At 37.7% G+C, this 12057-nt stretch overlaps 2 protein-coding genes across 5 annotated transcripts in view; both read left to right on the top strand.

The window, feature by feature from the left end:
* The window catches only part of kazna (kazrin, periplakin interacting protein a), a 60607-nt gene extending 57697 nt beyond the window's left edge, over window positions 1-2910 (top strand). For all 4 annotated transcript variants that reach the window (XM_082188610.1, XM_082188609.1, XM_082188611.1 and 1 more), the window contains 5 exons: window positions 41-272; window positions 472-573; window positions 674-840; window positions 982-1102; window positions 2268-2910. In XM_082188610.1, coding sequence (XP_082044736.1) covers window positions 41-272; window positions 472-573; window positions 674-840; window positions 982-1102; window positions 2268-2426 — 781 coding nt within the window. In that variant the 3' untranslated portion in view covers window positions 2427-2910. The remainder of the gene's footprint in view (window positions 1-40; window positions 273-471; window positions 574-673; window positions 841-981; window positions 1103-2267) is intronic.
* A 1547-nt stretch (window positions 2911-4457) lies between these two features.
* tmem51a (transmembrane protein 51a) lies at window positions 4458-10732 on the top strand. Its single transcript, XM_082187631.1, has 3 exons — window positions 4458-4662; window positions 6435-6888; window positions 9128-10732. The coding sequence occupies exons 2-3, from the start codon at window positions 6530-6532 to the stop codon at window positions 9519-9521; spliced, it is 753 nt and encodes a 250-aa protein (XP_082043757.1). The 5' UTR covers window positions 4458-4662; window positions 6435-6529; the 3' UTR covers window positions 9522-10732.
* The last annotated feature ends 1325 nt before the right edge of the window (window positions 10733-12057 follow it).

Here is a 12057-nt window from a genome sequence, read left to right as displayed (position 1 = left end):
AACTATTTTCCTTTTTCTTTATGGTGGCCATGTGTTTCAGCCTTTCTAAAGCAGCTGATCTGGATCATCACTGGGTGGCTCAGGCCTGGCTGACGGATGTGGGTCTCCCTCAATATTCCCAGTTCTTCCACACTCACCTTGTGGACGGACGTCTCCTGAGTACACTCACACGCACCGACCTAGAGAAACATATGCACGTTTCTAAAAAAGCCCACCAGAACAGCCTGCTACTGGGAATACAGCTGCTACACACGCTCAGCTTTGACAAAGAGGTAAAAACACACACATAAACCAGAAGCTGTAATCCTGCCAATTCCCACAGGCTAAACCTTACCAAAAAGGAACAACAACCGTCACAAACACACATCAGAAAAGCCCAGTTTGGAAAAACAACCTGTTTGAATGTATAAAAGTCTCTATAGTAAGTAAATGAAGCTAAACAACAAATAACCAAATACTGTTTTGCTGCAGATTTTGCAGTCCAGGCGATTTGAGTGTGAGAATCAGAACACAGACCCTGTAGTGTGGACTTGTCATCGCATCATCAAATGGATCAAAGAGATTGATCTGAAGGTACCAAAGAGAGAGAACAGCATGCTAACAGAGAAAGTGTAGGTGTGTAGGTATGTCTCAAGACTCAAAAGAAAAATGTATCTTTATATTTTGTATTTAGGAGTTTGCTGACAGTCTTCAGAACAGTGGAGTTCATGGTGCTGTCATGGTTTTGGATCCCTCCTTCAGCTCTGACACCATGGCAACAGCTTTATGTATTCCAAGCAACAAGCACATGGTCCGTCATCACCTCAATGAAGAGATGAAGGCACTTGTCAGTGCAGCCAGGTTAGTATGTACTGTTAGTATTGTAGTACTGTCTAAGAACACTACACAATCATAATAAATGTCTCTTTATATATTGTAATATCAAGAGATGAAGAGACAGTCGAGTGGTGCAGATTTCTCAACAGATGTCTGTATCTGCAGGGCAGGGCTTGATCAGGAAGTTGAACCTTTGGGGACTCCACCCACACTCCACCGACAAAGTTCTCTAAGCAGCTCATCACCCAGTTTTCATGACGATCAGCAGTCTTTAAGGAGGGTGAAGGTAGAAAACTAAACCTGAATCGGAAATTCTTGAATCTCATACTTAATGCCACCTTTAGCGGGGAATCTTTTGAAACCTGTCAAGAACATGTATGGATGGCAACATCAAAAATAGAAATAATTAATAATAAAAGACAAAAAAGGCCCGTTCACTCTAAGAATTATAACTATAACGATAACTATATTAGCATCCACACTAGCGGATGACACCGTTCTGTTTATTCTTAGTGCGTGCTGCAGTTTTGTCGTCTGTCGCTTTAAATGCTTGAGCTCTTTGAAGCAGGATATATTCTGATTGGTTGTCAAGTTTTGTAACGTTCATCAGCTGGGGGGGAAATAGTTCTGAAAGTGATTCCAACAATATTGTTTCTCTGTGCTGTTATCATTATAGTTGTGGTAGGGACTCTGCTATTGGTGTGAATGAACCTTAAATCCTACTTTTTGTGACATTAAACTCATTACATTTGAGTACCTCCACCCCCAAATATATATATTTATTATTTTTTTAAATAAAAAATGGATTGTAGAATTTTTATTCTGTCATCATTTACTGAATTTACATTTAATGAACACAAAATAAGGTATTTTGAAAGAATACCTCAGTGTTTTTTGTCCATACCGTGGAAGTCAATGGGCTCCAATGTTGTTTGGTTCCCAACGTTCTTTATGTTCCACTGAAGAAAAAAATGAATACAGGTTTGGAACGTAGTAAATGATCCCTTTAAAGAGTTAGTTCACCCAAAAATGAAAATGATCCCATAATTTACTCACCCTCAAGCCATCCTAGGTGTACATGACTTTCTTCTTTCCGAACACAATCAGAGTTATATTAAAAAACATCCTGACTCTTCCAAGCTTTATAATGGGAGTTATATACACCTAGGATGGCTTGAGGGTGAGAAAATTGTGTGATAAATTTCATTTTTGAGTGAACTAACCCTTTAAATGTAGCCATTTAACACTTTATCCTTTGCATATCTCTTTGCACAACCACTGTGTGTTCTCTTCTCAAGGTCTGTGCTCTTTAGTTTCCTTTGAGTGTAGTTCTCAGTAACAATGCTCCCTCAGAGAGTGAAGATTTGTATTATTGCTTGAATAATTCTTAAAAGTCAAATATTTGTAGAACCAGTGAATCAGAAATCTGATGGATCCATTTCTTTCTACAGCAGCAGCTCGGTCTCAGCCCAAAGAATTTCACTGGACAGAAGATCAGTCACCAGAACAGGTCCGGCTCATTTCCAAGGAATGGACTTCAAGAGGTCTCGCTTCAGCAAGAGCGTTACCCAGTTCGACATTTTTCTGCTGCCGAGCTCACTAATGTCTGAGTCTTTCTCCTGTCTAGACTACTGTTGAAAAACATGACACTTAAGGCTCCCAAATGGAGGGATTTTCTTTTCTTTTTCAAGGTCAACGCTGAAGAAATCTCAAAGAAAGTTCACATTTTCTGACTCTGGACTCTCAGTATGCCAGAAGGGGCCTTGGCATTGTTTTGTAGACCTTATGTTGTTGTGAGTGTGGACTCATTTGTCTCAAAGTGAGACAGAGTTAAGCATCCATTTGAAAGAGCACATAACATTTATTTATCCGTTTAGATGTTTGATGAAATTATAGCTGATGTTTGTGTGGAAATTGGAATTTATTTCCATTAAAATGAATATGTTTTACATTGAATGTTAGCTGTTGATGTTAGATTTAAAACCACAAAATACTGAAGACTAGAATGTGAAATGTCATGTTAAATAGTACATTATTATTCGAATAGATGATTATTTGAATTGAATAAAGTTCAAATCCACTGGATTGACTAGGTTCAAATAGTCATGTGGTTCATATTAGAATAAGGATCATGAGGATCATTGATGTCAGGTCATTAGTAGATCCATAACTAAAGGTTACTACTCATGCTTTCCCAATCAGAGTGCACAATTTTTTATAATATGAAATTTCTCTTTGAAGTCCATTTAAAACCCAAACGGTTCAAACCTGCTACTTTTGTGTCCTAACTGTAAATCACCAACCTCATGCATAAATACCGTAGTTAGTATATACGGTACTAACTCCAAGGTCATGCACATTGGTAAGTTGTAGCAGAGGTTATTCTAATCGTCACAGCAAATGTGCAAAGGTCAAAGATATGACCTTTGTAAGTTTTTGAAGCAGTGTAAGGTGCATATTTATATAGAGTACAAGTTCTCCGTTTAAAAAATGGTCTTAAATTTTATTTTTTATTCATCTTTATGGTACTTCTTATTTTATCCTAGGACATTAAGACAAGAAACAATTACAAATTATTATTTATGAAAAATAATCAGCTAATGTTTTTTTTCTCGTTTTTTCCCCCCATTTGTTTCTTTGTTGTGTTATTTTTGAGTATTTCTTTCACATTTTTATAGCATCTGTTACACATCATAGCTGTAATTCCCACAATTTCCCCACACAGGATTAATAATGTACTTAATTTACTGAGAAAAAAATACGTAATACCTATCAGAGCACTCCTTATTCTGTTTACTATAAACGTTACATGACGTCCCTTAACTTAGACAGTTATGAGGAAGCACCTTGCCTATATGGTCAACCTTTGCCCAACATCATTAACATTGCCATAATCACAACTGCCCATAAAGTAGTTAAATATTGTTGAGCGTTTGTTCCGCTCTAGGGATTTATGTTTGGGTGAACCCTGTTTCGACACATTTATGTGGGTGCTGCTGGTGATTTGACGTACACCACCCTGACTGCCGATTAGTGTGATTAATAATGCTTATATCTTACAACCTAAGAGATTAGGTATTTCCTGAGAATAATAAATAAACTCTCAGAATGCCAACACCGACAGTCTTCATATTTTACCGTTAGGGTGAAAATATTAAAAGATGAATGAAAATAAGATTAAGACTTGACTGCTTAATCAGTTAAAAACTGGAAAACTAGTTTATAGTTCATGATTTTATTTCAAAATAAAGTTACTCTGTAGCCTACTATATAGGCCTATGGAATTTTTATTCACTCTGGAATCATGCATCAATATCTGTTTCACTAAAAGTTTCAAAATGTGGTTCTGTAGTTTTATGGATCATCACTGCCAGGGGATGGGGAACTTTTTACCCCTCAGAACACATGGGTGGGGCAGGAGCCTGAATAGGTCTGTTAAAGGGTTAATTTGGACTCTCTAGCTTACTATATATATATATATTTTTTTTTTTTTTTTTTTTCACTCTGGAATCATGCATCAATATCTGTTTCACTAAAAGTCTCAAAATGTGGTTCATAGTAGGCTATGGACCATTACTGCCAGGGGATGGAGAACTTTTTACCCATCCGAACACATGGGCGGGGCAGGAGACTGAATGGGTCTGTTAAAGGGTTAATTCTGGACTGCAGGGACAGGAAGATGTTCATATCTGTGGAACTTAAGGCCATATCGCTTTAAGGAATTCAAGTTCAGCTTCTTAAGGAATGTTACAAATGCTCTGGTATACGTGTGCATCATTGGATTAAACGTGGTTTCATCCAGGATTGAAACGGACTGGGTAAATACAAGGAAAGGAAGTTTTCGCGGTAAGATTCTTTTAGTGAACTTGACGTTTGGCTCGTTTTCCTGGTATGTTTGTTACTGTAAATATGGTTTTATAGCGCGTTCGTTTCTTTAGCCACGTGTTGTGCGCAACGTGATTTGTTGTTTATAATTTATGTTTGCCTGAGAGGGGTTTTTTGCGCCCTGCAGTGTGATTATTTTGGAAAGAATTGTTTACATAATGGGGACGTCGGTTTGTGTAAATTTGTACCATTAACACGGAACACGTTTTTGCTCTTAAAAATGCTGCATGGTCTAGAGACCTTTTTCTTTTATTTCAACTACTTTCAAACACTGTGTAGCACTTTATTGTTTTTCTATGTGAAAATTAGCTTGACAGACGTGTTTCGCGTCTTTTGCATCAGATGTCATTCCTAACGCGATCGCTCAAGTTGAAATTCAACTTTAAAAGTTAGCCTAAACTTTTTTTTATTCCACTGTCTTGCGTATTTAAATGTAATTCCATGTTCTATGTTAACAGCACCTTTTTTGCCTTCTGTGAATGATGAAATGTGAGTGTAGCCTATTTCCTTCCTTCTAAGATACTTTAGATACGTAAATAGGGTTGTCGCTTAAGTTTCTGGAACCCTAACCTACAGTTTGTTGCCTCAAGCTCCCTCAACTGTAACCTTCTTCCCTGTCATGGTGCCCGTGTGTAATGTGAATTTATGTGGCACTATTTTTTTGTCTGTCGACTCTGGTCTAAGTGGCTTTTGTGAGAGGGGGAAATTCTTGCCATTCCTCAGCGTAGATTCACTATCATAATTTTATCTGTCTGCATGCGTAGACGTGCTCAGGAAACTCAGTTTTCGGTCATGTACACGTTCTAAACTTTGCTTATGCGTCAAGGAAATCGCATTCAACAAGTCAAATGTGCCGGGATGAAATTATGTCTGCCATTGGAGACTTTAATCACCCTGCAAGAGTACAAACACAGAGCTCATGAGCAACTGCCAACATTTTTCCATACACACAGCATAAAGTATGAGTCACTGCTGAAGGAAATAGATTCCACCATAAATCATGTATGATTTACACTGATCTAAGACCATGAATTAATGGTGCTTCCATGCTGAGAAATTATGTGTGGTAAGAACGCTTATCCCAGACCTGTACAGATAACCAATACCAGAAACTGTGTAGGCATGACACAGCAGAGTTATGATGTGCTTTCTTTAGTGTGAGTGTGTAACTATGAAACAATAACACATTGTCAGTAAAGAGAATTTTGGAATTTTTTTTTTATTTTTTTTTTATTTTTTTTTTTAACTAGCCGCCTTCATTCCAACGTAAACCTTTCAGAGCAGAGATGAAATTTCACCTAAGTCTGTGTTCATGAACTCTCTCTCTCTCTCTCTCTCTCTCTCTCTCTCTCTCTCTCTCTCTCTCTCTCTCTCTCTCTCTCTCTCTCTCTCTCTCTCTTCACTCTTCACTGTTGAATTGAACTCTTTCTTCCATTTTCTTGCACCTGTAACTAAAGCTTGGCAGGCGAGACACTTACTTAATCTCATGGAAGTCATGCAAGCCTAACATGTCTACCAATGTGTGTGCAGACAATAAATATGCTTTGATGATAACTTTATCACTGCTTAAACACAGGCCGGGTGACTGCTATGCTATTTTCACACAAGATTTATGGAGGGACTGGGCCTGGATCTTTGACGTTTATTGATTTAAGACTCTTTTATGATAGTCTGATTATTCAATCACATTTTGATGTCCGATGATTCATCCTTATTTGATTTTCTGTTCACAGAGCGGGTCAGTGCTCCAGAAAACAAAGTGGAAAATGAGATAGGTCAAGTTTTCAGACTGGACGAAAAACAACGTGTCCGGAGGAGATTCAAGTCCATGGTAAGGTTTGGAAGCATGTCCTACAGCGACCAGACTCCACCCAGTCCCAGCAGGACCAGCGGCAGTAACTCTGGGGCACAGTATGCTACCGCTGCGCTGGGAGTGGGCCTCATCGCTTTGGGCATCGTCATGATTGTGTGGAGCGTGGTGCCGGCAGGGTCCGGTGGGAACAGCTCCAGACCAGGCATGGAATCCAGTCAAGTTAAGGAGACCTCGTCCGTGGCTTTCGTCCTAGTGGGGGGAGGAGTGGCGCTGATGCTGCTGTCTGTGTGTCTGAGCGTACGGAACAAACACCGGGCGGCCAGGGGACAGGAAGCCAGCAGTACACCCGCTAACACACAGGGGGAGGAAGCTACGTGAGTACATATTGTTAAATACACACCCAGGTGAAATCACATTCATTCACTTTATGATGATATTTGCGCCAATGACGTTGACGTTTTTATTCTAATAATTTATGCAAAAACATTTTAAAATGCAATTTATATATATATAGTGACTTGAATACACTTCTATGTTTCATTTACATTTTACAATAAAAATAAATGTTTATTTATTTTTTGGGGAAGTATGAAGTCATAAATATCAGGTTGATGCAACCTCCTGATATAATGAAGAAAAAGTCTTAAAGTCTTTAAACATAAAAAAAAAAACATAATAAAGTACTTTGGCATAATCTTGACTTGTATTATTATGTCTTAGAAAAAATATTTTTACAAAATTGGTCCAAAATCATGTGGTCCAACCAACATGCAGGATAAAAGACCAGCAAGGCAGGGCAAGTTTGTTTATATAGCACACTTCATACACTTTGGTAATTCACAGAAAGGAATAAAATAAAATAAAAGCAAGGAAAATTAAAACAGTTATAAAAGGAATTAAAAGAGATATAAAGATGATACAGTTATAAAATGAATTAAAAGAGTAAAAATATGATTATGTGGATAAACTTCTCATCTGCCAAAACACTGGTGTATCATATTTTTAACAGCTGCTTGTTTTACTGTGATATTTTACCATGTTGTGGTGTTCTTTCGGCACGCCTAAGTAATCTATTGGGCGTCTCCAATAGATCAGATTTTTCCCTAAAATTGGACAGGAAGAGCTCTAGGAAAGGAATCGATCCAATCCGCACCCCAAAGATTTGTTCAGAGGCTCTAGGACTGACTCAAGTCCGCTCCCCACAGAACAGATTTGGTCCTTGACCTCAAGTTTCATATTAAACTCACTACTCTACCACAGACTCAGGTCATCAACATGGTTTCATCTCTCAATTTCCCAATTAACATTTCATAGGAAATGTTAACATAAAGAGGACCCTTTATGACTGTGTGTCAAGGTCAGTAAGTCTGTTAAAATATCATATAATTTGGCACGGTTGGCTCAGGTGGTAAAATGTCTTGCGGGGATTCTCAAAAAATGTATATTATTTATGAATTAATTTCATAAAAAAAATGAAATAAAGACGAATAGACAAATATTTTCACAAACTGTTAATATGTGCAGTATACATTGACATATTCAAGGTGGGAAAAAATACTTTTGTGCCACATGACTTTTTTTAGTTAATAAATTGACATTTTTATTGGAAATTAATCAAGGTTTAATTTTTTTTAAAATAAACATAAGAGCATTCTTATTTATTACCTTTCTGTTTAAAGGACAAGTTCGGTATTTTACACTTAAAGCCCTGTTTACAGATCGTTTCTGATGAAATAGAACGGTTAAGATTAAAATTTGGACACATGCTGCTGTCCCGAGAATTTTAGGTTTCTTTCGCTTTCCCCCCCACCTCCAGAATGGCTGCATATGTGCACTGGAACAATCCTTCCTAAAACGCATTAAACTTTCGTTTACAAAGACGTGAAACTCACCGAGTGGTCAGGGGTGTTCAATGATATGCTCACACAAGAATCGCTGCAAAAGATGCTTTCCAACAGGTTTTATCGTAGTTTTTGTCCAACTCCAAGTCAATGGGCATGTGTCCAAATTTCAATCTTAACCATTCTATTTCATCAGAAACGATCTGTAAACAGGGCTTTAAGTGTAAAACACCAAACTTGTCCTTTAAAAGTTTGGTGTCAAAATGTTTTTGAAAGAAGTCTCTTATGCTCAACAAGGTTGAAAAGATTTGATTAAAAAAATACAGTAAAACAGTAATATTGTGAATATTGTTACAATTTAAAATGGCTTTTTTCCCATATTTTTTATTTGCATTTTAAAATTAAATTCTTCCTCTGATAGAAACATTTTCAGCAGTCATTACTCCAGTCTTCAGTCACATGATCTCTCTAAAAAAAAAAATATTCTAATACGCTGATTTTCTGCTCAAGTAACATTTCTTATTGTTATCAGTGTTGAAAACAGTTGTGCTACTTAATATTTTTTATGGAAGCCATGATAAAAAAAAAAATCTGCTTTATTTTTTGTAACAATGTCTTTATTGACGCTTTAATTGATCAATTTAATGCATTCATACTGAATAAAAGAATTAAGTTTTTATTAAAAATAAAACGGTAAACATCTAAACGGTAGTGTATAACGACCTAAATTTGCTGTGTATGGTTGTAAATGGGCGTTTATTTTTGTATCTAGGATGGATCAGAACTTCATGGTCCCCACTTATGAGGAGGTGGTTATGAGTGGCCAGTATCCCATCACTCAGTCCTCTGAGCGACACAACAGCGTCACACAGCTGCCAGCCTATGAGGAGCTAGAGGAAGATCAGCACATCGTACTGGATGGATCCAGCCCAGCACGCAGACCTTCATCCCAAATCGACCCCAGCACTGGAGCGGGCGGCCGCAGAAACAGCCGTCCCAGTCGCAAGCTGATTCCCCTAAAAATTAGGCGCATCAGATCGGACAACCTCAGAAGGAAAAGCTTAAGCGATATCCAGCAGAGCAACGTGTTCACCATCGAACCTCTCACTCCGCCCCCACAGTATGATGATAAAGACCCCCCACTTCCTCCTAACACACAACAGTGAACCGTGCTGGAGGTTTACACTGACATTGCAGTGTCAAAATGTGATGAAGTGCGTCTACCTCCTTTATGAAATGCTACAGCACTGAACTGCATATTACTCCTCTGGATAGGATGTGTCACTATCAACAGCACAGAGTTCACAGTGTTCTGTAAAGGTGAAGAGCCTTCAGGATGTCTTCCTGTGTTGGTCGTACATTTCCTGTTTAAAAAAAAAAAAAAAAAAAAACCTTAACAAAAAAAGCTGTTTGGAATAAAACCTAACTGGATTTTTGAAAGATGTTTACTGAAAAACTGCTGGTTTTGATTTAGGATGGTCTTGTTATTGCCGTTAAACTTGAAATTCAGAATCCGAGCTGCCCAGAACTTTATTTCATAGGACATCCACAAGAACTTTCGAAGAGATGTCAAACTATAAACTCTGAGTCACATCAGCACTGTTGCGTTTTTGCACTTATGTTTGTGTGTTTGTCTGGTGTGGAATAGGGCATGTGATGTTTTGTAAATTTCCCATGAACTTCGTTTTAGTTTGTGTGTTGGCTTTAACTTTCTGTTTGTGTGCAAGTATGATTGTTCTTAGTGACCTTGTTGCCGGAGTGACAAACTGTGAGGTCATCTGTATGTGTCTCTCCTCATGGTTTATGACACAGAGAGGTTCTTTGACCCTGCAGCTGCTTTATATCACTCTCTCACCAACGTACACCACCAGACACTGAGAATTTCTTGTCTCCCTTTTTCGCTAACTTGGATACACAAACACTCAGTCTTTTCATCCCTTTATTTTTAAATTTCAGAGTTGATTTGTGTGAAGACAACTGTGTTTCTCATAGGGCAGCTGTGGCATCTCCATGCTGTGAGGTTCAAGCTACCCGTCATCTGTTTGAGGCTAGCATTACTCCTCTAAACACTCCAAGATTTTCACATAAAGACACGCCCGTAACTGGTTGTTATCGAAATCAATGTTTCTTTTTCTGGAATTTTTGCTGATGACGCTGCAGTTTAAGACGTGTGGATGGAAAATGTTGCTGAATTTCATGTGCTATTTAATGATGTTATTTGTTTCTTCTATATTTTTTTTTCTATTTTGGAATATTCTGTTTAGAATTGTAATCTAGTATGGTATGAGAAATAAAAAAAAAAGGTTTGGCATGTAGTTGTATTTAATCTAAAATATAAAAAAAATATATAATATAATAAAAATGGTACCCTGCTTTAGATATTATGTTGTCTACAATTAATGTTGCACCTACATTCCAACTAATTCTCATTAGAGTATTAGTAGACTGTATGTATCTGACACTTTATTTTGATGGTCATCCAACAGACTTTCAGTAACTTTGCAAGTATATGTCAACTTCTTTTATACCTAACCCCTTATTCTACAAACCTTAGCCCTACCCCTATTCCTAAAAGTCTATTAATACTGTCAGTGCAGTGTTACTTATACAGTAGTTGACAGAATGTCTAAAGAGTACCATAAAAATAAGTGTAACCAAAAAGTATTTGTCATGACTCGGGATGCTGATAACTTAAATATAAAGTGTGACTGAGTAAGAGAATAAATTCTGTCATCCAGAGCATTACCTCTATTTTAGAAAGATTGAAATAGAAAATAAAAATGTTGATTCATTGTAGAAATAAACTTAATTGATACGTTTTGAATCTCTATTCATGGTTTATATTGCCCAAAATAGGATTTAAAAAAACAAAAACGTATTTATTCATCCAGTAGGGCATTCATTCCAGAATAACGCACTCAGATGAATTACTGTGTGCTGTGACAACATGGTCAATTTTAATCCGTTTCTCTTTGAGAAACAAATGGTATTGTGTATTTCTATCTGCCAGCCACAGCAAAAGCCCCATACTCACGGAACTAGAATTTACTCTAAAATTTCCATCTAGAATTGATGGATTCATTCAATTCACACCATGACCCTGACATCTGTTTAGTGGAGAATGATTCATTCTCTTTCGGTTCACTATACAGTTTGTTGTTCACTGCTTTGTTCATTGATCCGTACTGCAGGATTGGTGATTCATTGAATCATTCACTCAACCGATTCGTTCCGTGAAGGGCGTATCCCCTCAGGTCCAACCAATCAAACGCTCCTTCACGCCTCACGCACTCGAATGTAGTAGGTAACGTTACGCGCTTCGGAAGTGAAGGACATCAGTTAATGGACAAACACTTCTACACATACAGTATGTTTGATTTTAGATACATTTCAAGATAACTCAAATGCTCCACTTAGTGGTAGATTGGTAGCCTAACATAATATTTCAGTGTGCACTGTACACACGTAGGGTGCTTATGGCACACAATGGGATCCTTTGAGCGCTGCTGATGACGCTGTGAAGTGACGCTCGAGTGATCAAGTATTCCAATGCATGAAAAAGCTTTCATTCGATTCCTCCGTCCTCATTTTCTTCCCTTGCAGCCTTCCCTCGCATCCTAAAGGGGGTGGAGCTGAGACGCGAGGAAAGGAAACGAGGATGGACAAATAAGAATTGAGAAGCACCCATAGTACCTGCTGTTA

Source organism: Leuciscus leuciscus (assembly GCF_965113295.1).
Source record: "Leuciscus leuciscus genome assembly, chromosome: 13".
Lineage (NCBI taxonomy): Eukaryota > Metazoa > Chordata > Actinopteri > Cypriniformes > Leuciscidae > Leuciscus > Leuciscus leuciscus.
The sequence above is the reverse complement of the archived record's forward strand: the minus strand, read 5'-3'. Positions and strand labels throughout refer to the sequence as shown.